This window comes from Macrosteles quadrilineatus, unplaced genomic scaffold, assembly GCF_028750875.1.
Source record: "Macrosteles quadrilineatus isolate MER2022 unplaced genomic scaffold, UCM_ALF_1.0 Scaffold_2__2_contigs__length_208266976, whole genome shotgun sequence".
In the NCBI taxonomy this organism is placed as follows: domain Eukaryota; kingdom Metazoa; phylum Arthropoda; class Insecta; order Hemiptera; family Cicadellidae; genus Macrosteles; species Macrosteles quadrilineatus.
This window is the reverse complement of record NW_026542595.1, coordinates 122,997,026-123,024,933: the sequence shown is the minus strand read 5'-3', so window position 1 is coordinate 123,024,933 and position 27,908 is coordinate 122,997,026. Positions and strand designations below refer to the sequence as shown.

Genomic DNA, 27,908 nt, shown 5'->3' with positions numbered 1-27,908 from the left:
AGATCGCTTGATGCCGAGATCATCGACGGTATTGCTGATTTCCTGTCTAGGGAAAATCCTTACATTGAGCATTACCGTCGATTGAGCAACGAGCCTTCCGTAACAGCTCACTTGGCTTTTGAAGTAACAAGCAGGTCTACCCATGGCCCTGTTCTCGGTGATCGGCAAACAGGCGTCGAAGTGCACGCCGTGCTCAGCAATGATGAAAACGACACTGAGCCCCGGAGACTGACTATATGGAAATCCGGTTCCGATAGACCTACATTTATTGATCTTTTACACCCCCTAATGGAACCTTTCCAATATCCCCTACTTTACCCGCAAGGCACTGTGGGATGGCACGTTGGCCGCCTTGATAACAAGGGTGCCAAACTGACTCAATTTAAGTACTCGCGGTGCCTCCTACTTTCTGAACCTCGCTTCTCTCACCTAGGCCGTCTCTCACAAGCTTGGCAGGTTGAGATGTTCGCGAGGTACGAGGAGGAGAAACTGCGTTACATTAAGTTTACGCAGCTGAAGAACACCGATAGTGCCTTGCGGGTGGGGCCGGTTGACGAGATTCGGAATGCACAGCAGGTCTTGAACGACATCGCTCGTGATGAAACCGTCCAAGGCGAGGGTGGGGTGCAGGCAGGAAAAGTCTACCTCCCAAGTTCGTTCACCGGGGGGCCCAGGTACATGAAAGTAAAATACGAAGACGCTATGGCAATCGTATCGCGCCTGGGTTCCCCCACTTTCTTTTTGACGTTTACTTACAACGCGACTTGGGAGGAAAACAAGAAAGCTTGCCCTCGTGGAGGTACTCGCAGTGACCCTAGCACTGCTTGCAGAGTTTTTAGGATCAAACTTCTGGAACTTCTCCGAGACCTGCGCAGCGGAGCAATGTTTGGACGCTCTGTCTATATCGTCTACGTCATCGAGATGCAAATGAGGGGCCTTCCTCACGCCCACATTGTATTCAAGATTGACGGCGACGGACCAGTTCAGGCGTCCGAAATTGACTCCATCATCCGCGCGGATATTCCCTCGGAAGAAGAGGCCGGAGGCCGACTGAGAAAGTTGGTCCTCAAACACATGATCCACGGTCCATGTGGTAATGATCATAGGACTGACTTTCTCTGTTGGGACTCTGCAAAGGGTTACTGCACCAAATACTTCCCCAAGCCCTGCTGTGAAACCACCCACGTCGACGAGAGGGGATTCGTCCAGTACAAGCGAGATTATACCAATCGGGGGACAATTGTATCACGCAATAAGAACATTATCGTACATGACGGTTGGGTTGTGCCTTATAATCCCGCACTGATGTTGAAATACGAGGCTCACATCAATTTGGAGCTGGCGTCTACTCGCCGCGTGATTAAGTACCTCTTCAAATATCTTATGAAGGGAGGATCTCTCCAGAACGTCACAGTTACTCCCTTCAGTAAGCAAGATGATGAGGTACAGCATTACGTGACGAAGAGAATGGTGGGTGCCAGTGACGCGTGCTGGCGTTTATTAAACTTTCCAGTATCAGAATCTGAGCCGGCTGTTGAATGTCTTCCCGTCCATCTGGAGGGCAAGCAGTCCGTCCTGTTTAGACCTGGCCAACTGGCAGAGGCAGCCGCTAGGAACAGCTCCAAACTCACCATCTACTTTGACCGGCCTCGTATTTCACTGTTTGACGACCTGACTTATCAGGGGTTCTATGAAACGTTTGTGGTTCATGTCAAGCGCCCAAAAACTGCGGAGATATACGAGCACCCCGATGGCGTCCATTTTATCACTGCCCGACAGCGTGGCGAGAAGGTGTGCAGACTGTTTTGGGTCTCACCGAGCAGGACAGAACAGTATTACCTGCGTATCCTGCTTATGACTGTATCTTGCCGTGGTTATGCCGACCTCCTGTCCCGCGGTGGACCAAACTGCCGCACTTTTCAAGGGGTCGCGCGGCATCTTGGCTTGGTGCAAGACGAACAGGAGTACCACTACGCACTGCGCGAGGCCGCCACTTTCATGACTGGCCCGAGACTTCGTTCTTTCTTTGTGATCCTCTGCAACATGGGGGCTCCTGCAGCTCTCCTGTGGGATGCTTTCCGTGATTCCATCTGCGAGGACCACATAGAGCGTAATCCTCTCGATGTTGAACTGGCCTACAAGCTAGGTCTCATCGATATTGATCGGAGTCTTCGTCGGCAGGGTTCTTGCGTCGCAGATCATGGCCTCCCCGATGTACACGATGACACGACGGAGTTGGGCAGAGAACTGCTCTTACATGGTGAAAATCAACAGAGAGTGTTTGTGGAGGAGTGGGTGCCAAAGCTCTCTGAAGATCAAAACCGCGTATTTGAGTACGTTACCTCCGTTCTCAATGCCCCTGCCAGCGGAACGTCGTCGAAAATCATTTTTCTTGACGGCCCGGGAGGCTATGGGAAGACCACTCTGATTCGTGTCATTCTCGCATACGTGAGAGGTTGTCGTCAGGTTGCACTGGCAGTCGCTAGCTCTGGGATCGCCGCGGGTAACATGCCTGGTGGAACTACAGCTCACAGCATGTTCCGGTTGCCACTCGACTTCGGTGACGGCACCGGCTTTTGGAACATCACCAACGGCTCCCAGCGAGCAGAGCTCATCAGGGCCGCAAGGCTCATTGTCTTTGATGAGGCCCCGATGGCACATTGGTTCGTTTTCGAGGTTCTTGACAGATCCCTGCGAGACCTCATGCGTTCCAGTGAGCTATTCGGTGGTAAAATATTCCTCTGTTGTGGCGACTTTCGCCAGATCGCGCCTGTCGTTGTAAACGCTCGTACTCCAACTGACATTGTTTGTGTCTCACTTCGGGCTTCCCATCTGTGGCAGCATTTCAAAATTTTTGCCCTGACAACAGCTCATCGGACTAGTAGTTCCACAGCCTATTCCGAATTCCTTCTTAGGGTAGGCAACGGAACTGTCAGTTCGACCACTTTCTTGGAGGGACGGAACGAACAAAGTCTAATTCCGCTGCTCGGGATTAGACAAGTGACGTCTTTGACTGATTTGGTCGATTCCGTCTTTCCCGCAAACGTCCTACTCGACTCTGATATGTGTTCGCGACGCGCAATCCTCTCGACTCTGATAGTGAACGTCAAGGAGATCAACGACCACATCTTGAACTCCCTCGACGGTCATCTGTACGAGCTGAGGAGCGCCGACACAGTCGACAGAGAGAACGACGATGGCCTGGATGTCGACGTTCAACTCCTGAACACGGCTACTGGCAAGGGCGTACCAGACCATGTTCTGCGGCTGAAGATCGGTTCTGTTTGCCTCATTATGAGGAACCTCAACATCGCTGAAGGACTCGTCAACGGCACTAAAGTCATCGTAATCGGCATCACCAACCGCCTGATTACAGTGAGACTTCCCGGACAGACGCAACCTATCGGAATTCCCCGGATTACCTTTACTTTTGCGTTTGTCGAGGGTTCGCCGTTACGTGTTCGTCGACGTCAGTTCCCACTGATGTTGGCCTATTGCATGACCGGACACAAGAGCCAAGGTCAGACAATAGATTCAGTCGGTGTTGATTTACGGACCGATTGCTTCACGCACGGGCAACTATACGTCTTGCTCAGTAGGGTCAGACATCCAGACCATATTGTTGTTCTCGTACACCCCGAACGTGTCCGAAATGGAATCGCATACGCAAAGTACATCGTGTATGGCGATCTCCTTCTCTAAACCTGATTTGACATTAGCAGTAGGCTAGGGGATCTGCTTAATCAAAACTCCCCGTTGTGACTTGACAACATCGGCAGTACGATAGGGGGCCTGCCTTATCAAAAGTCCCCGTTGTTGTATAAAGTAGTTAGTAAAGTTTACTAACTTGTACATTTGTAAATAATTGTAAATATGGTTCCGACGTTTCCTGGCCTCCCCGTGGCGGAACTGGATATGCCATAAATTGTATGGCTAACCGACAGGGAAACAAACATTACTTGATCTATTTTCATAAATATATACATGAATATCTACAATAATCTATTTAATTCATATGATACTTTACTATTATCAACTTATTCACTTATCAATCGACATACTAATCAATCTACTCATCTTATACAACAGTTCTCTAATTTGTACATTTGTAAGTAATTGTAAATATGGTTCCAACGTTTCCTGGCCTCCTCGTGGCGGAACTGGATATGCCATACAGTTTGTGGCTAACTGACAGGGAAACAAACATTACTTAATCTATTTTCATAAATATATACGTCATGAATATCTACTATAATCTATTTTCTATTTACATCATATATACATGAATATCTAATATAATCTATTCACATCATATAATACTTTACTATTATCAACTTATTAACCTATCAATGAACATCAATATAAATTTACTTATCTTGTACAAAAGTTTACTAACTTGTACATATTCAAATAATTGCAAATATGGTTCCGACGTTTCCTGGCCTCCTCGTGGCGGAACTGGATATGCCATAAAGTTTATGGCTAACCGACAGGGAAACAAACCTTACTTAATCTATTTTCGTAATTATATACTTGAATATCTACTATAATCTATTTACTTCATATAATACTTTACTATTATCAACTTATTAACTTATCAATCTCCTCTAATAAATTCATGAAATCGTTATTACTTTAATGTCGATTTTTACTATAACGAACCCTTCTCTCCTCATATTATTACTTCCTTTGACCAAAAACTCAATTGTAAAAATACTTGACTAACATACTCACTTACCGCAACTTAAAAAATGATTTTTTTATGAGGTGTTCCTTAAGCTAGAAGTTATCTTACTCAAAGTTAACTTATATAACTTAATATTGACGGTTTCACTTCTTGCTTTGTTACAACTTAACTCTAATCTACTAATGACGACTAACAGCTAGGGGGCCTGGGGGCGGAGCCCCCAGCGAGCCAAAGGCGAGTGGAGGACATATACTATTGCTATTAAGTTTCCTGGTCCCGTACCAAATTTTGGACGATTTTTATTTATAAGATTCTTGGTTTTATAAGATTGGTGGTCAACACCCTGGATTAGAAAAGTTAAACTTAATTAGTTATGTGGATTTAAATTACCTGTTCTGCAGTCAACAGCTGAACTTGAAGCTTTAGGTTCATCAATCACGTCTCTCGATGGAAGTATGGGCAGACAGTAAGATGCTGAAATTTTTGTATCTGGGTTGAAATTCTCCAGCGTAACCCCTATAATCATCAAAGTGGATTGCTTGAAAGCATGATAGCACATATGCACAAGTATTGAGTCATATCAATCAAGATAGAAGGTTCACAACCAAATAAGGCTGTGAAATCATAATTTGTATTTAAATTATCTGTTTTAAAAGTAAAATTAAGTTACTCCACATTCCACTAAACAGTGTGGTGGGAGAAGGTTAGTGGGATTTCTATTGTTCGGCTGTTAATGATTTTTTTTTCAAAAATCAAGTCAACACGCAGATAGAAAGTTTCAAATGTCCTATAGAGGCGAAAGAATTTAAAGCTTTTGGATTCGGCAGTGTAGGATTTATTTTGCTTTCAAAGCTATAGGAATGATCCTAAATTCGGTACTCTGACTTTTTTTTAGTGTTCGTTCGAAGCTGTTGGATTTTAAAATAAATATTTTGGCTCTGTAACACAAACTTCTCATTTGGTACTGTAGGAATTTAAAATCCTACAATGCCGAACATGATAATGTATTCGACAAAATGGGACTAAAACATGATTCGGCACTATAGGATTCTCTGCTATGGCACCTTCTCAGTGTTATTAAGAGGCTAAATTCTATTCTAGCATGATTGCCTAGCTTAAAACAACATTACCTGTCCCACTATCTACTACCGAACTTGAGACTTCTGGTTCTTCGATTTCCACTTTCGCTTCAAGTTCTTCTTTACAATTTGGAGAATCATTAATAGCTGATGAACTATTGATAGATGTATCAGGATTTAAAGCATCAGTGGCATCACCTGAGAGAAGAAGTCTAAAGGTTAGAAGAATTTTCTGATAGGTACTAAATACTTTTTGAATAATAGGCGGTACTTAGGTATTATCGGAGACCACCCATATACGGCGCGCTTTGTGGCGGTTATTTTCAGTTGGGTTATTTTAAATATGTATGTAGAACTTTCCTCATTTTGTTATGAATCTAACGATACCAGATGAGTCATACTGGCGCCTCCCAAATCCCAACCCAAAGTCAGGTCATTGACCGGAGCACACGCATCACCTTTCACCGCCTTCTTGTATCTAGGTCAGTGTCGTGAGTGACTCATGTGGTATCGTTCGATTTATTACGTAACGAGTAAAGTCCTATGAACATATTTATTATAACTAAACCTAATATAACTGCCTCAAGCCCACTATATACCTACTTGGCGGAGTAAATGTGACAGCAAGCGGTGGCGACGCTTTCAACTCAATCCTAGCCTACATCGCTGCCTTCTAGGAGGCAGAACTAAAAGGTTGCTAATCGTAATCATGTCAATTAAAGTATGTTCTTTCCAATTATGTAGTTATTTTTGGTCTCCAGAATAAAATCCCTCTGAAATAAATGGCTTCCGGATAATACCAAAGTAGGCCTACCTAATAGGCTGAACTTGTAGGCAGCTTAGTATGCTTTGTAGATAGGAGTGATTGGGCATCCTTGTACATAGTACCGGTACCCCGATTTTATAACATTTTAGCTTAAAAAACAAACGTGACTGAGGGTATCATAACAGAATCAAAAAACAGAAATGTGATGCTGACATCTTGACACAAGAAACCACAAGGAGAGACAGCCAAACTCCTTTCAAAAAACTGACCCAAAAAGAGAGGCTTCCACCTATGACAGCAATAATACGAGGCGACCAGGAAACTTTGGATGACTTTTTCACTAAGAATATAGATTACTAAGATTACTTCAAAGATATAAATATCCAACACAAGGAAAGATTATCAGCCTCGATTAGTCACTCTGAAACCCCAGGCTTTAGAAGTACCTTGATCCCACCCCAAGTAGATACCAGCAACACCCAAACCTCTTTTTTAGGACCCTCAACCAAAACACCGGCAACAACATAACAAAATCTAAAAACAGTGTTGACAACCAATCAAAACACCCACTAGTTCGCAGACACCAGCTCACCCTTGCCCTAAACAACCAGACTTCATAGTTGTTACAGAACATGGTCTCTCCCGAGAAAACTTAGAAAAAACACAGCTAGCTGGCTACACCCTAATTGGAGGTTACACTTAAGAAATCATACAAAAGGGGGAGTTGCAGGATATGCCAAACATGGCCTGGAAAAGTATATGAAAGTACGGTACTTAAGATAAGTGATGACGACTCAGAACTAGTATGTGAAACTGCTCTTTGCGAAATAAAACTGAAAAAAGGAAATAGTCCAGGTCATGGGAGTCTACAGGCCTCCAAGGGACAATCTGGAACAAGCGATAGATAGGTATCTTAGCAAGCCAGCTGGAATATGCTCTCCGGTAATATACCTGCCCAGTAAAAATGACAAGGAAAACACAACACAACCCAAAAAATTGCTGGGATGCTGAATGCTCTAGACTTAAAAATCTATATATAAATGCCCTGGAAAAAGAAAACTGCACAGGTCTACCTGAAGATAAAGCAGAAACCGCAGCAAGAAAAAGGGACTATGACCTAAGACTAAAGACTTTGAGGAAAACAACATCCCACTATATAAGCAATGCCGACAACAAGTCCACGGCAATCTGGCAGGTTATAAATAATGAGAGACAATCAAGTACCAGTATAGCAAATGAGTGGGAACTCCTAGTAGATGGGGAGCCATTACAGGACCCAATTAAAATAGCAAACCACCTCAACAGTTTTTTTGCTACAGCTGCGGAAAAGACACTTCAGGCCAACAACACCAACACACACACCAGAACCCCCGAAATTCCTCCTTTAACAGATAACAAACTAAAATTTCAGCTTGCAACACGTAACGAAGTAATAAAAGCAATATACTCACTTAAGCCAAAAACTTCATCTAGCACTGATGAAATATCAGCCAAACTGGTCAAAACATGCAAAAACTGATTAACCCACTAACAGCACTCATCAACAGCACTAAGTCTCTCAAACAAAGGGTTTTCCCAACACAGCTGAAAACTGCCAAGGTATACCCTAAATATAAAAGTGGACCAAACACAGATGCTAAAAGTTACAGACCAGACCTTCTCTAAAATCTTTGAAACAATCGTCCTTAACAGACTAATATCCCATCTAGACCAAAATCTGCTGCTCACCAGCCAGCAACATGGCTTCCTTAAAGGAAGATCCACTTCCACTGCCTTTATACAGCTCACCGAGCACATAATAGAACAACTAGAAGATGGTTCCTCAGTCACAAGTCTGTTTCTGGACTTTAGCAAGGTCTTTGACTGCCTTAACCACAAGACACTTCTTAGAGAATTGGGAACTCTGGGTATTGAGGGATAGTCTAAACAATGGTTCCACAGCTATCTTAATGGCAGACAGCAACTAGTAGAAATTCAGCATGTAGAAAAAAACAATTGCCATAAAATACATTCCGAAACTGTCCCTATACGGAGAGGAGTACCACAGGGGTCAGTTCTCAGACCAGTCCTGTTCCTCCTCCTCACAAATGACCAAACAACGCTACAAGAATACTGCCAAACCACAATGTATGCAGATGACACTGTCATCACACTAACTGACAAATCAACAGAAACTTCAAACCGAAACATCAATATAGCCTTCAACATGACTAAACAATATTGCACAGTAAACGAATTGGCTCTAAATGAAAAGAAAACTGTTCAGCTGAACTACTCTACTAAAAATAAAGACACAAACGTATTAATCCCTGGGATAGAATCACAAAATAATACCAAATATCTCGGCATTATCATGGATTCAAAACTGATATGGAAACAGCACATTGACCAACTCTGCAAGAAGCTACGCTCTGGCATTCATGTCATCAGGCGAATGAAGCAGGTTGGTGGTCTGGACACCGCAAAAACAGCCTACCATGCCCTGGTCGAGTCACACCTCAGGTATGGTCTGGTGGTCTGGGGAAGTACATCCAACAACTATCTAAAAAGAGCCCTTGTCCACCAAAAAAAAGCTATAAGATGTCTAGCAGGCCTTCAATATCACATAGACATTCACCATCACAATACACGGAACGCCTCAAGCTTTACAATACCACCTCACCATCTAAGTCTCTTTGAAAAGAAGCCATCCTACAAAGGGGCCCTATATTTAAACAACCTACCAGAACAACTTAGAAATGAACCAACTCACTGTTTCAAGAACTAATTAACAACATGGCTGCAAGAAAGGCCATTCTACTCAGAAAAAGAATTCCTTGACAACCAGCTTTAACAACATATTAAATCCACAAATTTTAGTTATCATTCTGACGCATGTACTGTTCTCAACGAACATGTAAATAAAGATCATTGTCTATTGTCATAGGGCCTTCAATTTACTATTGTATCTAAAAAGATTTTTTGTTAGAGAGTAACAAGACCATGGTTTGAAGCTTTTGTTGTAAAAGAACAGGTATTGTGAAAGAAAAATAATTATGGACACAAGAGTTAAAAAAAAAACGCAGAATATAACACATAAGGGATATCCCTCTTGAACTGTTCTAGGGATAGAACGGCTTTTACGGCTCAATTCACAACAGTCTCCTGGTTTTATCCTGTAGTAATTACTAGAAGCTACTAACATGTAGATACAAATAACGGTCTTAAGTGTAGGTCCTTGGTAAAGTCTGTAACCTTGACTCTGTATTCACGAAAGCAGACTTGAGAGTCCAGCAGCAGTTGGTGATTTGCTTTATCTTAACATCTGCTGAGTCAACAAGTATTCAGCATTGAGCTCACAGCAAATATGAACTGAGTCGTTTGCCATAAGCAAATGGATCAATGGATCAAAGAAACCAGTTTGGACAATGCTTTAAGCGTAACTAAGTTGTTGATTTGTACCAATATGCGGATAGAAACCATCATTCTCATAGATAAGGGAGATTTCAACTTTAGGCCTAAAAATCATCAAGAATGTCTTTGCTGCTGTTAATCAACGGTAACAAGAGTTGTGCATAAAACTCGCATTGAGGGTAAAGATCTTAACTGGTTGAGGCAGATCTCCTTAACTCTGGGGTTTTCTAACTAGCCATAAAATATTGTCAATGTTTGCTGTCTAGTCCTCACTCCTTTAAACCGGGTTAATATGAAGCCAGTTGGCGGACAGGTTACCTGAAATACATTAGAGGTAAGTAATCTGCCCCGTAACCTGCCTGCTCTACTGGCCTAACTTAGTGTAAGCGCAGCTTTATAGTGCAGAAGTGTAGATAGATGCACTCAACAAAGATATAAATTGCCATCACTAAGTGTTTATACAAGAGTAGCGTGCGTAGGATACACGTGACGTCACCGCGACGACTCGTGACAGCCACATGCGCGCGCAACCCGAAATTCGGAGACGAGGGTCGAAGAGTGAGTCAGTCAGTAGTGTGTGGTAGCGGCCTGCAGTGGACTTCTTCGATCGGATGAGTAGCCTTAGCATGAGTAGATAATACAGTGTGTAAATTAAGTATGGAAACAAATCTGTATTTTTAAAACCGAAATAGATGGAAACATTCTATTTGTGGCAATAATAGTTAACAAAGATTCCGCAATTTTTCACATGAAAAATATTTTTTTACCCCCCTAACAGGGTAGGTGGTAGGGGGTGACTTATTTTTTTCAAATAGCAACCCCTATTGAGTGACCCCTCATTTTGAAGGGTTTGTCAAAAGAAACACAATGACGCAAATCCGAAGTGAATATCTCACTCCTAGCCCAAATGGCGGATATTCCAAAATTTGATTTATTGTACGTGAAAAGCACCAATTTCACAAATAATGGAAAGAAATCTGTATTTTTAAAACCAAAATAGATAGAAATATTCTGTTTGTGGAATTGATTGTTGACATAGGTTCCGCAATTTTTTTAATTAACAATATTTTTCAACCCCTTTAACAGGGTAGGGGGTGGGAGTGACTTATTTTTTTCAACAACAACCCCTATTGAGTGACCCCTCATTTTGAAGGGTTTGTTAAAAGAAAAATAATGACGCAAACCCGAGGTAGATATTTCACCCCTAGCCTAAATGGTGGGTAATGAAAAATTTAATTTTTGTAAAAAAAAGCCCATTTTGGAATATCCGCCATGTTAGCTAGGAGTGAGATATTCACCTCGGATTTGCGTCATTGTGTTTCTTTTGACAAACCCTTCAAAATGAGGGGTCACTCAATAGGGGTTGCTATTTGAAAAAAATAAGTCACCCCCTACCACCTACCCTGTTAGGGGGGTAAAAAAATATTTTTCATGTGAAAAATTGCGGAATCTTTGTTAACTATTATTGCCACAAATAGAATGTTTCCATCTATTTCGGTTTTAAAAATACAGATTTGTTTCCATACTTAATTTACACACTGTATACTAGGTAGTAGGGGTTGTTAGGTTCATTTCAGTATGGTTTGAGCAATGACGAGAAATGTCGGTGATTGGTGGAAGATATATTGGGCGAGGTAATTTGATTAACACTCACACAACCATATTTCGCTCCATAAGTGCACATCTCCTGATAAAACTTGCAGATGTCAAATACATTGCCTATGGTAGTTTTTTTTTAATCGCAACATTGTTTCAAGGACAAATCTGACTAGTATAAAAGATGTATTGTGTGAATCATCAACTTTACAAAAACTAACTTGATTTTTAAATCAGAAAAATTGTAGGCCTACCTATTTTACTTTCACCAATAAAACTTGAGTCTTTTGGTTTTTCATTCTTTTCTTTGTTTTGAGGCTCACTTCTACAATCAATTGGATTTTCCTCTGTTCCCAAGGGACCGTTGACATCTGCTGTTTTCTCCGCCATTATCTAAAAAAGTAAACCAAACGATTATACAAGGGCCCTAAATTAAGGTATCCTTCAAGGTCCTCTTGCAGTTTGTTAAAATCTCAAATTATAGGCTAAATGTGTTTTTTGCCTCGCACAAAACAGTTGTTGTAACTAGAATAGGTTTTTACTACAGTACTTATTCTAGCCGGAAATAGAGTTTTAAGACTTTTTATATCAACTTTTGCAGAATGAAGCATGCCCTAAAAGAAACATATAGATCCAGATGAATCTCATAAAATCAATCTGAAATTGGGGAATCTTAGTACGGGTGGGATTCTTAGGAGTGAGCGATTTTAACTTAACTAAGTATTAAAGCAAAGCAATATCAGCACTAGTACTAGTAGTAGTAGACAAATTAGTACTTTTTTAAACAGTTTTAAATATAATAATAATATCTATAGTTCTTACCGTCAACGCAATCAGGGGTAATATTCCACTACGGCCGTTTCGGAGATGACTCCATCGTCAGGTGCGTAGTGGTACACTAAACTATAGTCTTGTCACATGTAACACGATTTGTCTTCATTTGCATTGCGTCAGGGGTTGAATAAATAATACACATATATTTATTCAACCCCTGACGCAATGCAAATGAAGACAATTCGTGTTACATGTGACAAGACTATAGTTTAGTGTATTACTACGGACCTGACGATGGAGTCATCTCCGAAACGGCCGTAGTGGAATATTACCCCTGATTGCCTTGACGGTAAAAACCATAGATATTATTATTATATTTTCACGCAATCTGCCACACTCAAGAATATAAAGTTTTAAATAGTAGTAGTAATATTTTTAACATTTGTGTCAGCGGCATCCTAAATAACGTAAGTTGCATTGAAGTTATGCTCAACTAACTTGTACTAAGAATTTTATCCGTGATTTTAGTGCTAGCTCTTAACAGTCACTTCTTGAAGAAATATTTTAAGGTAGGTACACTACAAGACAACTGATGATCAGAATACTAAATCTTTAATCTCTTACACCTGTTTATTGAATTGTTTTAATCCTGCTCCTGTGCACCATCAGAGGTTAAATCGATACTGATGAGAAGTCTCTTCTTTGGAATCATCTCAAGCTCATTATCCTTTTTTGAAGGACCTAACCTAAACAAAGCAAGTTAAAACTTTATTTAAATAGGCTTGGCGAATATCATGTTTATCATGCAACTGTCTTTTCCAAATTCCAATGCATAACAAATATAACTTAAGCTAAAGTTAGGCTATTGCTTTTCTATTGGTGTTGCTTACCCTAAATAAGTTTTACCGTACTGTCATTATTTTCATCCAAAGAATCTGATCTAACATAACTACTGGAATTGCAGTTAGGCCGAAACTGGCTGTAAGTTAATGAAATGAAATGAATGAATGAAAAAGTGCTTTATTAACACAAAAATAAACTGCATAAATACATATGAACTTATAACTAAACATAATCTTCTGCATAACAACAACAAAATTACTAAAAACAGCACATTACAGCAATGGTCATAAGACCGTCTGCCGGGTTGACAACATTTTATTTTATACAACTAAAAATGTGAAATATTTGTAATAAGCTATAATATGTATATTGTTTTGCTGCTAGACATTGAATTCTAAAACCAAATCCCACCTATACTTCCAAGCCTCTTTAAGAAAATTTGCAAGCGAACGCCAATCCTTACCATTAAGAAAATCTATAAACTCTGAGCGAGTTAAAACAGGTTTCAATAGCCATTTATTTCTAATTTGTGTTAAAGTTGGACAACGAGCAACAAAATGATAAGTGTCCTCATTCTCATTTAGATTACACAAAGAGCATATAAAATTAGCGTCTGTCATCCAAGGTTTAAAATTTAAGGAAATAGTCTCTGTCCTTACTTTGAATACCCATCGTCTAACAATATCAGGAACGTTATCTGATAGATATCCATTATCTCCAAGGTCAAGATTCAGTGAAGCATAAGTTGTGTGGTATCGTGAGGCCAATGCCGCCTGGACTAACCCCCGCCTGCTCTCCCCCCTTACTGCCTCTACTACTGATAACAGGTGTCGATGGGTATCCTCAATGGAATTCACATCAAAGGACAATTCAATTCCATGTTTACTTCCAAGACCCTTCCAATCTCTGCTCCAATAAATATTTTCGCTGATTATTTTCTTTGCTAATTTATTTGGTAGACGGTTCAGCGGCAGTGACAGAGCATGTATGATGTAACGAGCATGCATGCTGAGTGTATAAATGTACTCTTTTTCTAGTCCAGTTTCGAGATACAATGCATAGTTGGGAGTATTTTTTGCCAATCCTAAAATTTTCTTTACAAAATAACAAAGAGTCCCATCTACATAATCACTTTCCCATAAACCCCATATTTGACACCCATAACAAAGAGTTGATCTGACAATTGAAAAATAAATAGTGAATTTTTTACTTAAAGGTACATTTTTGTTATTTAGAAATGTATTCCAAATACTGTTAATTGCTAATTTTGAAGAGCTGCACTTGTGTTTTAAATGCAAACCCCAGGATAGTTTAGAATTTAAGTTTATTCCCAAATATTTATAATCATTAACCACATCGATTCTTTCACCTCGAAAATACCATTTGTCATTTTTCCTCAGTTTCCCTCCTTTCCTAAAAACCATAATCTTTGACTTACTTAAATTCACAGTCAAGTTCCATTGTTGACAATATCTCTCAAGGTCATTTATCATTAACTGCAGACTGGTTCCCGTCGGAGCCATCAACACAATGTCGTCAGCATATAACAAAGCCTTAATTTGAACATCTCCAAAAATGCAGCCTCCACTTAATGAATCTATAATGTCATTTACAAATAAGTTAAAACATAAAGGACTCAAAACATCTCCTTGTTTTAGACCGAGGCCTGTTTCAAAGTAGTCTGTTATTCCATCTTTACACCAGACAGCTGACGAAGTACCATTATATAAATCCATTAAAACGCGTAACATATGCGTAGAAATACCAAGACATGATAACTTATAAAACAAAGCATTTCTATCTATTGTATCGAAAGCTGCAGTAAAATCTACAAAAAAAGTATATAATTTACCCTTTTTTTTACTGAGACACAATTTTGCAGCATTTGAAAGAATAAAAACATTATCAATTGTCGAATAGCCACTCCTGAAACCAGCCTGATATTCACACAGCTTATCATGATCTGTTATCCAAAGATTTAATCTGTTGTGCAGTAAACTAGTGTATAACTTAGCTACGCAATCTATAAATGATAAACCCCTATAATTTTGTGCAATGTTTTTATCACCATTCTTAAACAGAGGATAGATAATTGATTGTTTAAAACTTTTCGGTACTTTATTAGTTTTGAAAATATTGTTATAAAAATTCAGCAACTTAACTAAAAATGACTCTGAACCATTTTTAAAGAACTCGTAGGGTATTCCGTCAGCTCCTGGTGCCTTACCATTCTTTACTTTCAATAAAACTGTTTTTAATTCGTTCAAATTAAATTCTTTATCTAGAAAGTCGTCTTGAATGAGAGGAAGCGCATAACAGACATTGGCTGACAGCAGGGGCGGGTTCAAGAGACTCTTAAAGTGTTCTAACCATTCGTTTGGGCTGACTTGACCACCTGTATTAGGACTTTGAATCTTAAAACTATTTATAAGTTTCCATAAACATTTACTGTCTTTAGCCTGAGTCAAAGATAAATACATATTGTCAAAGTAAGCAGTTTTTTTTGCTTTAAGTAAATTTTTTAATGATCTGTTGGCCTCAATATATTCATTTTTTATCTCAATTTCATCGCTTTTTCTGTACTTTCTCAATAGTTTAAACACATTGTGCCTAGCTTTAGCGCACTGTAAGTCAAACCATGGCTGTTTCCTTGCAAACTTGAAAGAGTTATTTGTATTTGACTTTACTTGTTTAACATGAGCTGACTCTGTAATGCATTGAATGAGGCTCTTAACATTTCTTTCCTCGTCTATGTCCAATTGCAAATTTAAAGCAGCAGTGTGTATTCTTTCCTTAAAATTAAAATCATCAAAATTGGTCCACTTTAATCTTGGAAGTAAAGATAAAACTTGTCCCTCGACTCTGGAATCTAATTCTTTCCTTATCTTAAGAGTTAATTGTATTGGCAAGTGATCTGACCCAATGTACTCTATTATCTTAAAATCACTAACTATTTGTAAACAATGAATTGAAACAAGTGCTAAGTCTATCACTGACGCTCCCAATTTATTTACAAAAGTAAATTCGCCCTTAGAATCACACTTTGTTCTCCCATTCAGTACAAGTAATCCAAAATCATCACACATTTCTAAAATTTTTTTCCCATTTACATTTAAAACTGTATCTTTTGACTTTCGATCATAATTTAGGCATGCATTGGTCAGTATATTAGTATCTTCAGTAATGTTTTGCTCACTAGAAATTCGACTGTTTAGATCTCTAATTACGATTAAATTTTTACCATTGTTACCATGGATTATTTCATACAAATTTTTGAAATCATTTTCCCAAGTGCTATAATTCAAATAAATTGGCAAAATAATAAATTCTCTATTATAGTTTTCTTCCAGTAACTTAAAAGCAGTTATATTTCTAAAATATTCAAACTTAATATTATTGAAGAATTTTGACTGTTTATTTATTCCTAAAACTATACCACCTGACTGTCTACCTAGTGTTGCATTTCTTACTGCAAATTTAAAATCTATCTTAAAGTTAACTAGTCTTTTTAAAACTAAATCATGTTGCTCGTAAGTTAACTTAACTGCTTAAGAGGAATTGGCCATATGTAGCGTGATCTTTGATGATCAGATTTGCTGCAAGCAATGCCAACAAACCAAATTTAACAACAAATATAAATTGTTATTAGCCTGGTAAATGCTTTCATTAGGCCTAGGCCTAGGCTATGTCTATATGTAACTTCTTAATGCAATGATTCTAGAGTTTTCCAGCATCTTGTACAGAGTTAATTGTTGTTACTGAGCTCCTGAGTGGGATAAAAAATTTAACTTAATTTAAAAAAAGGGAGGTAGGCTACATCATAATGGGTTTACAACAATTGTTCAAGCCGCAGGGTCACAGGCAATAAGTTAGCCTAGGCCTGGTAGGCAATTTAACCTTCACAGGTCACTTAGAGCAGCATTTTGTATTTAGTCAGATTGAGGGAAGACCAACCAATAGAAATCTGTTTCATAACTTAATAATTCAAGAGGAAATCTATTAAGCCCCCCATACACGGGCGAGCATGTTCGCGAGCATGTTGGCGAACACGTTCGCGAACATGCTCGGCGTTGGCAACAGACGGACGAGCAAGCTCGCGAACATGCTTGGCGTTTCCAAGAGACGGACGAGCATGCTCGCGAACATGTTCGAAAACATGCTCGTCGCTCGGTAGCGGTTCCTAGGCCTATTCTTGCTTTTCTTGTGCTCTGTGACAGTCAAGTTGTGTGTAGGCCTATTTAGCCTACTCCTGATTTTTTGCTGCAATTACAGCATTTAGTTTTTTTTTTGCAACATACGCATTATTTCTTAGACATAAATCAGGGGCGATTTATTTTTAGCCGATTTTGTAATCGGCCGATCTAAAAATAGACCGTTTGTGCCAGGCCTTAAGTTATCGGATTAAATTCATTCGTCATGGTTTGAAAAGAATGTTGGTTAAAATTCCATAGTTGTGCAATCCTAACATTTCTCGTAGTTTTGCTTATTCTAGCCTTTCTTAGAATTATTTAATGGTGACAAATTACTACAGAATTGATTGTACACATTTGTGTAGTAATATACATATTGTAATTGATAAACCCTCTATTTTGGAAACTTATTTAAATTTGTATTTATTGCGTTACAAACAAAAATATATATTTATTTAGCTTCTGTAAACATTGATTCTAAATCTATTACTGTAATAAAGGCGGTAACGAAGTAATCGTTTGGAACCGGAACGGTTACTTGTAATGTGTCCACGAGTGTAACTGGAATCATAGTAGCGGCTACATGGATGGAATCATTTGCATATCTCTACCCAAGTCGCAGCGGCGAACATGCTCTCGAACATATGGTCGTCCCCACAGACGGGCGAGCATGTTCGTTTTCGGGCTCGTCAAGTCCGACGAGCCGAGCGCCGAGCCCAACATGCTCGCCACGACGGATCCCACACATGGGCGAGCATGTTCGTCGCCAACACCATCACGAGCATGCTCGCGAACATGCTCGCCCGTGTATGGGGGGCTTTAGATGGGGTACAGTTTCTTAACTGGGCTATTATAAGTTAATATCGATTTAAACTATCGATTCGATTAGATAACCTTCATGTGATTGTTTTCATTATCAGCAAGTTTGGTTAGGTTAGGCCTATGACAGACTCATTTTATAATAGGCTAGATATAAGTTAGGCCTACTTCAATTTGATAATTAGTTTCAATCGACATTAGCATAGCCTAGTTATGAAACTGTGCCCCTTAGATGGAGTATGCTAATAGATTAAGCTTACTACGTTTCACTCTACAGTAATACAAAATAATGTAACAACACATTCGGAGAGTTTCCTAATAGGCTAGGCCTATGCTTAACAACTTAGGCCTATTATAGGGCAGTAAGTTTTAGTAAATCACACTGTCATCTTACTCACTCATCTTAAAAGGGGACTCGTTCGCCTCAATCCATTATAGTCACAATCATGTAAGAAAAAGAAAATAATAAAACATTAATTTATTTCTTGTAGTTTGTTATTATTATTGTTCGAAGAATGTTCCAACACCAACCAACAACCAACAACCGAACAACCAGTTCGATTCGACCTCCGGCCAGTGTTTCCATTCGCAAGAAAAAAATATCCCTGGGCCGACGTCAAAAAATCCCTAGTTATCCCTAGTCCGTGTTCTAACAATCCCTCCAATTATCCCTCTTCATCAAATCTAGATAACTTATTATTTTTGCAGCAATACCAATGGATATCATGTATAGCCACCTAAAATATGGTAACTGGTGATAGTATTCTTCAATATCCCATATTATTTATAAAGTAATACTATATAAAAAACATTTTTGTCCATTTAAACCACGGCCATCTTTAACTCCAGGCAGGCCGCGGCCTGGTAGAATTGGCAACGTTGCAAGTACCGTATTATTGTTTAGCGCAAGACGTCCTATAAGTTAACATGGAAATAAAACATAATATAGAATCGAAAACCAAAGCAATATAAATTGAAAATCTATTTCTGTACATTCAATGTGGAGTCAACATTTTCATAGCCCAGTAACCAAGCTTTCGTATTCTTAAAAATTACATAAATACCATTAGCTTAGCAATCTCCAAACACCTTTTACAACACTATACTTGCAACGTTGCCACTTCGAAGGCCGCGGCCTCCGTCCTGGAATTAAAGGTAGCCGTGATTAAAAACTGTCTATGTTGTAAAAAACAAGATTAATTAACTAGAAAATGAAACAAATAATTATTTTTAAAATTTTATAAACTAATACATTTTATTTATAAGTCTTTACAATTGTTTCAAAAATATTACTCAAGTGTCCAAATTTAAAACTTAAATTGTCTTTTTCAAACATGGCCACCATGCCTTGGTGAAAAGGTTACACCAAGTTACTTACTAGCCAAAAAAACATCACAGAAATCACCGGCAAACAAAATCAAAACGAAAACAAACATTCGACATAGACACAGGGCACAGGGCTTTAGAGTACTAAAAGAAACAAATCACAGTAATCTAGATCCACCGAATTCCATTCCACCGACCGACTCCAGCCACTGAGCTATAATTCTAACTGGAGGTAGCACTGAATGTCAAAGATGCGTGTCGCCAGCCGCCATGTTTGCGTGAGGTGTGAGTTTATAAGGAGCCATGTTATTGGATAAAAAAACTCACTGCTATGTAACCTAGTTATAGAAGCCATGTTATTGCTATGATAAGAAAACTCGCTGCTATACCAACCTAACAAAATCAGCGACACGCTTTTGACAGACTTCTGCCATGGCAGTGCTACCTCCAGTTATAATTTTAGCTCAGTGACTCCAGCCCTTTGCTTGTTTCGTGCAGTGTTGGCTGTTCCCAGCTGTTACTCTTCCCCTTGTGTGTTCCGACTTTGAAACACTACGTCACTACCACTACCTACAACCATAGATAAAACATACTCTTTGAGGACTGAGGAGTATCTTTTATCTATGCTACAATCGATTTGTTTGTTACCAAAACCAAAACCTAGGGAAAAGTAGTATAATCAATGTGTTATCAATACCTTGCAAAATTAGCCAAAATAGGTCCTTAACGTTGTTGAAATATAGCCATAATGTATTATTTTATCAATATTTCAATTTTATATTGTCAAAGGCCTGAAATCCCTAGAAAATCTAAAAAATCCTTCAATTTCGCTGATTATCCCTAGTTATCCCTCAATCCCTTTTCAATCCCTCGAAGGCCCTAAATATCCCTAGAAAGGGATTTTTATCCCTCAAATGGAAACACTGCCTCCGGCCTCCAACCATTCGGTTGTCTTTGTCTTTGTCTTATTCTTTTTTCTTATTTGCTTACACATAGCTAGTTTGGTTAATTTACCATGTAGCTGCATTATTTCAACTTAGGTAGGTATATCACAACTGTAAATAAATGACCATTTTGAAGAGATTCAGGCTGGTGTGTTTAGAGTTAAAAGTGGCCGTGGCTCAGCCACGGCATAGACTAACCAACACAAATTCGTTCATCAGATGGAAGAATCATCGACGACAACAAACTAGTACCTACCATAAAACCATAGACTAGCCAAGGTATCTATGATAAAACATAGTCCCTTAGTAGATTTCTCATCCTTGTGGAACGGTATCTATGATAAAACATACTAGTACTAAATGAAAACAAAACATCAGTTTTAAATTTTTACAACACGAATGCAGCTGACCATAGCCCTCTCTTAAAATTAAAAAATCAAAACATAAAAATAATGATAACATAAACTATCTTGAAATCAAAATAAGCAATAACCTTTGATGGAATATACATATTGATCATATAACCTCAAGACTTGTGGTAGTATGCTGTCTTATGCGCAGACTACAAAATATAGTGGATCATCATATCCTGATGAAAGTTTATTATGACTGCTTTCATAGCGTATTGAGTTATGGCATCGTACTTTGGGGCGGTGGGGCACACGGAAGATTTCTCAGGTGCCGTTTGATGTCACTAACTGCTGACGTCACTAACTGCTGCGTCTGAGGAAACAGACAATTTTATAATTTTTTATTATTAAATTAAACTGTCATAACCTAACCAAAACCAACCAAACGTGCTGATAATGGACAAATCGAATGAAGGTTTACTAATCTAAAAAATAGTTTTGTTCATAAAATAAAATTATAAATGCCTACAATTCAATTTTTAATTTTTTAATTATAAAATAAACTGTCATAACCTAACCAAACTTGCTGATATGAAAAAAATTGTTGACAAAAATTTAATGCTACCAGCGAGATTCGAACCCGGTACATTCGGATTATCAGCCCGTAACGCTATCCACTTTACCACCGAGGCCGATGGCTTAAAGCCGTATCGTTGCGGTAATGGTGTTCCCTCAAAGTGACGTCAGCAGTTAGTGACGTCAAACGGCACCTGAGAAATCTTCCGTGTGCCGTCTCGCTAGCAGTGAAGCAAACAGAGCCTTTCTACTACAAAAGAGAATTAATAGAATAATATGTAAAACCCATTTTTTAGAACATTGCAGACCAAGGTTTATTAATCTTAAAGTTCCCACCCTTACCTCCGTTTATATATTGGAATCCGCTATGATGATATGGAAATTTCCGGAAGTCTTCAAACGCAACCACGAAATACATAATTATAACACCAGGCAACAAAACCCTATACACCTGAATTAATTGTCACCGAACATCATTAATAGCTGGTAATAGCTGGACCACATCACTCAGCAAGTAAAATATTTAATAAATTGCCAGAAGACATAAGAAGCTGTCAAGAAAAAAATTGATTCAAGAAAAAACTCAAAAATTACTTAATAGAAAAGGCCTACTACAAATTGGAAGAATTTTTGGAGGATTAAGAGAAGATAGGCCCTACCTGAAAATTAAACACCTTTGACGACAATGGCTGGAAAGCTACTAGTGGGATCATCACAAGTATACAAGTAAGTATACAAATGAATAAAATAAACCCTTCCAGTCTGACTATTCTTAATAGGTTTGTATATTATTGCCAATATTAAGGAAGAATGTTTTATCTGATGATTTATCTGATGATTCTGACTGACCTTTGATGTTCAAGTTCAAATAAATTATTGACTATAAACAATGATTTATATGACAGAAAATAATTGGGAAATTGGTAAAAATATCTATTTCTTTCCCTTGAGGTATTCTCTGATTTTATAGAATCAATTAATTTATTGAATACTGTTCCTGCAAGAAGAATTTCCCGTCGAAATTTTGAAAAAAAGATTAAGGATACCCGGTAAACCCATAGTATTGATTATAAATCTTCCAAGACCTGCAGTGTAATTTGATGTTTAAACCATATAGGACTTTTTACTTGACAATTAGCCTTAAACTTTTAAGACTACGCATTTGTTTTTATCGCAGGTGGATTCACGAACCCAGAGAGGACAGTATGGAACCCGCAATAAATAACTACACTCCTTCAGACCTCGGCGACCCAGTCCGGAACCCTTGGATGACTTTATGCCTGGGCCGCATGACTTGTTGCAACCTCATGAATAAACCAGAATCTTTACTGAGGCACGCCTCGTTCGTGCAAAGATCTACCTATGTGAATGTAGGGGGAACTGCACTATACTCAACCTCGCCTCAAAGTATCACTCCTATACGAGTATACGATGATAACTGCACTGCAGAAGCATGTAGTCGCATTTTTTCAATGAGGGGTCCGCACTCAGGTAAACATAACTTCCCTCCTCCTGACAGTACAAGCACAGCGATTATACCTTACCTTTTTGGGTGGAACCATTTTTTTAAGTAACTTCCTTTTGAATACAAATCAATAAATTATTCCCTACGTTTTTTGGCACTCATTCATGGGGGTGTTGTGGGATTGTAGGTGATTTCATGGTACCTTTTTGTTTTAATCACATAACTATAGTTCGACCGCTTAGAAAACGACCTGCGCGCTAATGCTAAACCAATGCTGGAGGAGGTTGCTTTCTAAGCGGCCGAACTATAGGTAGCTGAAAGATTGATCGTTACATCGCTTAAAAATTAAAAGATTTATTGATCACAGTAAATGAATAAATCTTTAACTCTACTGCTGGGTGGGGAAAGAATTGAAGTATTTTTAGAGGGCAGAGCTTCGGTTCTTATTAAGGGTCACGTGTTTTGGGCTAGAGTCTTGCGTCCTAGGAGAGTATATCGTAAAAAATCCCAATGAGAGTAAAATAATTAAAGTTATCAAAATCAAGCTCCAACGTTACCTATTGGAAATTTCTGTTGTCTTATAGGTCTAAAACTAATCAATAAAAAATTGAAAATTTTTAGTTTACACGTGCGTTATTTATAAAACAAATGTATTACTTAGACGAGCTGTATGTCGTGAGGTAAACACGATGATAATTTTCGCCATCTCGGTCACCAGTAAACTGTTTGTGACAAGTTTGTCGAGGGAAATGGAACGGAAAAGACACTGTCTGAGGCTGATTTATCAAACCTTCTTGAAAACTCACAAACTGAACTTGGTTTGTAGATGGTCATCATTGTTAATTTAATGACCATTGATGGGAAGTTTGCAAACTAGATGGCATATTGTAGAAAACTGTTTTAGGATAGCCTACTGTTTAGTATATTTCTAATCATGAATAACAGAGATAACATATTTTTTGAGGCAGCACCCTGTGCGATTGGTTAATTTTAACTATGATCTGTTTAATAACTAAATGACAATAGCTGGTTTATATGGATGAAATGTCTGTTTGTGATATTTAAGATTCAATAGGTCAATGGTATCTAAAGTCAATAAGATCTATATCTATAGTAAGTTTAAACTACATAACCTAAAAAATTTCATTTTCGTAGATTACCAAACACAAAATAGAATAGAGAACTGTAACTGCATAAACTAGATAAAAGGATCTACATGAAAAATTGTAGGTGTACCAGTGGTTAGCGTTTCTTTCAACAGCTACCAAACACTTCAAAACAAAAGTCTTTCAACAGAATCGATAAACAAAAACACAATCAGTTGCTTCAGCTGTACGAGTCTAAACAAACTCTCTGTACGCAAACACGGTAATGGTGGTAAATACCTTTGGTTAAACTGTGTTGGTAGGTAAAAATTATTAAAGTGTTCAATGTAATCCAATTATTGTTTACCTGTGGCTGTGTGTGTTATATATTGTAGTACAGAGGCATGAAAGTTGTGAATACTTGCCTTTTACTGTCATGGATCACTTGAAGAGAATATTCAGATTTTTTTCTGTTTGATATACTTGAAGTAGTTTAGCCAATTTTAATATATTATTTTATTTATTTGTTCACCACCATAAATCATTTTTAACCAAACGCAGCCATCTATTTTTACTTCTTTGACACCCTAAGTAGTTCTAAAATAATTCTTAAAAAATGCCAGTTGACATAAACTTAACCACTGTACAGTGTACAGTACCACCTAGCGCTGTAAATTAGAACTATATCTGCAAGTATTTAATAATTAAATCTCAAATAAATAACTACCAACAAGGAAGAACCAAATTGTACACGGTCATATAGGGAACACAAGGGAAAATAAAACCTAGTTCTCTCTAAGCTCTTTAATAACTTGGGAGAATGTTAAAAATGGAGAAATGAAGATCGTCCGTTATCAGCGCACGGACGTGATCGGAGTCTTGAGGATTCTTTAGCTCATAATAAAAATACAACCATACGACATATGGTTCAGATATTGGTGCAACACAAATAAGCTCAATCTTACAACTATAAGTGATACTTGGGTAAACTTTTATCAGGCTTTTCCAATACGTTATCCGTGATGCTACAATAGTTCTATGTAATTTATTAAAAACAATGACTTATTTATTAAACATTTTAAATTACGAGTATTTCAAATGGGTATGGATGCAAACAAAAAACTGATACGGTAAAAAACTTGAAATTTTTAATACAAAATATAAGGTCTTCAATTATGAAAAAAGGATTAAATTTGAAGATTTGCAAGACAACACTTAAAATGTGGACTTTTAACCATACAGGGTGATTGATATAAGTGTGCCAGCCGTTTTATTCGAAAACTATAAGAGATTTAAAAAAAAGTTAAATGGTAAGTACCTTGGATTTTTTATTTAAAAAATTTTAGTGAAGTCAAAAAAATTATTTTAGCCGCCATTTTTCCAATATGGCCGCTAACTTTGATTTTTCTTACAGAACACCCTGTATTTTGTGATGTGTTCTGGTAGAAAATGTAATTTTAAGATGGTTTTATTCATGTGATTTTTGCCATAAACCTAACCGTTTCAAAGATAATAATGGTTAAAGTTTTGCAATTTCTGCAAGAGAAAGAGTTTCGATAAAGGCCTAAGCAAGCATGCCATCTGTTTTATTCGAAAACCATTCAAAATTTCACAACTTAAACCATTATTATCTTTGAAACGTCTTAAAATTACATTTTCTACCAGAATACATCATAAAATACAGGGTGTTCCTTAAGAAAAATCAAAGTTGGTGGCCATATTGGAAAAATGGCGGCTAAAATAATTTTTTAGACTTTACTAAAATTTTTTAAATAAAAAGTCCAAGGCACTTACCATCTTTTTTTTATATCTCTTATGGTTTTCGAATAAAACGGCTGGTACACTTATATCAATCACCCTGTATATTTTTAACCGACTTCCCCACTACCAACAAAAGGAGGAGGTTCTCAATTTGTTTGTGGCGATGTTTTTTTTTTTCTATGTATGTTCACCAATTTCTCTGTGATTCTCTTACCGATCAGTGTGGTTCCACCACCAAAATAACCGGGAGAGTTTCTATTTGGTACCTTATATATTATGTTTAAGTATAATATTTGTTTTGGTGAAAAATTCTGAAAACCTTAAATATTCAACATTTATTTTGTTTACATTTGTGCAGATTGTTTACATTTGTGCAGAGAAGGCAATAAATAATAATAACATTCCTACAGCTGTTAGTTGAAACCATTTAAATGAAGCTACAGACAATTCTTCTCATATTGATCAATAAACTATTTCTTGCCATGGAGCCTAAATGAATTACATTGAGAAAAGTGCATTTTGTTTTGGTTACTATAAAAAATTTATTTTAACGTTTGACTTGATTTGTGTATACAGTAATTCTGTTTTTAGTATTGAATATTCTGACTTACAAAAACATATATGTTTCAGTGAATAGCTGTATGATGTTGACAAATAAAGGTGTATTGTGAAAACGAAAGCATTCGTAAAACAGGTCTAAATATAAATTAAATGCAATTATTCCTTACACGACCTAAGAAGTGTGACAGTGCATAATCGTCAATTGTCTTAAAAATGTTAAATATTTTAATTACTAAACATGCATTTGCAGATGTGGAATGTTTATTGATATTCTCTACCCAGTTACTATATGATATCAATACTATTATGCCTGCTTCGGAAAGTCCTAGAGGAAGATGATTTGCAATTTCGACTAGGCTATATCTTGATCAAACAAAACCACCTACATGGCTTGCACCACTTTTAGCTGAACCAATCTTTCATATACATATTTCATTTGCAGATGTGGAATGTTTATTAATATTCTCTACCCAGTTACTATAGCATATCAATACTATTATGCCTGCTTCGGAAAGTCCTAGAGGAAGATGATTTGCAATTTCGACTAGGCTATATCTTGAGCAAAAAAAACCCCTACATGACTTACACCACTTTTAGCTGAACCAAACTTTCATATAATATTTTCCAAAGGCACTATACGTGTTAACGACCAATTTTCCACTTTTGAGAGATTTTTTAGTGCTGGTAGCTGAGGAATAACTTTCATATTGTTCCAAAAGGCTTGAGACGTTACTGTATTTATTTTTATAATGTAGAAGTACACCGATTGCAGGAAACGATGATGTCTGACATTTCAATGTATCTAGAAAAGACAATTAGTTTTTCACTAGGCCTAATGTAATGGACAACTCTTTCTTTCTTAAGGAATATCTAAAAATGTTTATTTTCATACCCATTGATTATGTAACCTGAACAGGTGACTCAAGCAGTTTTAAAATAATGATTGTACTGTGGAACTTTTGATTGTTTCAAACAGTTTTGCTTATCAAAAAACCTCAAGTAATTAATATATAAAAAATTATACAGGCACTAAAAATCATGAAATAATTTATTTTTGTAAAAAAATACAACCGACTTCAAACGCTCTAAAAAGAATTAAATAATTTCAATAAAGTAAACTTTTGTATTAGGCAAGCTCACGTATTTCAAGTCGGCGCGGCTCAAACTGCAAATATGATTGAAATTAAATATTGTACGTGTATTTTAAAAATCAATAAATTGTAGCTGGGTAACATTAATATATAAAAAACATACTGAACTGTTTTGTTTATATATTAAAGGAAATATTTTCTTATATTTTATGTTTACTTCAGAATAATTATATATGAATAGGAAAATAATTTAGTTTGATATTATGATAGGGAAAAGAAGCTAGTTTAGTATTAAAACGTTACTTTTCCAAGTTAGAAACATTTAAATGCGTTATAATCTTTTTAAAGATATTCGTTAATACCACTATAATGCCGATCTCTGATTACGGTAATAAAATAACACTTAACGCATAACTATGAAAGAGACATACAGATTAACACTTTTAGTTATAGATAGTCACCTGCAATATGGACACCCTCTTTCAATTTTGTATCAAAAATCATCATAGAGGCGCGCCAACTTAAAATACGTGAGCTTGCCTAATACAAAAGTTTACTTTATTGAAATTATTTAATTCTTTTTAGAGCGTTTGAAGTCGGTT

At 37.5% G+C, this 27,908-nt stretch overlaps 1 protein-coding gene across 1 annotated transcript in view; it reads right to left on the bottom strand.

The window, feature by feature from the left end:
• The window catches only part of LOC128983940 (uncharacterized), a 38,249-nt gene extending 19,570 nt beyond the window's left edge, over positions 1 to 18,679 (bottom strand). Inside the window, exons 1-5 of the mRNA XM_054403217.1 lie at positions 18,546 to 18,679; positions 12,920 to 13,041; positions 11,776 to 11,914; positions 5,818 to 5,964; positions 5,078 to 5,203 (exon numbers count right to left, since the gene is read on the bottom strand). Of these exons, the coding sequence (XP_054259192.1) occupies positions 5,078 to 5,203; positions 5,818 to 5,964; positions 11,776 to 11,911 (409 nt within the window). The 5' untranslated portion in view covers positions 11,912 to 11,914; positions 12,920 to 13,041; positions 18,546 to 18,679. The remainder of the gene's footprint in view (positions 1 to 5,077; positions 5,204 to 5,817; positions 5,965 to 11,775; positions 11,915 to 12,919; positions 13,042 to 18,545) is intronic.
• Between the last annotated feature and the right edge of the window lie 9,229 nt (positions 18,680 to 27,908).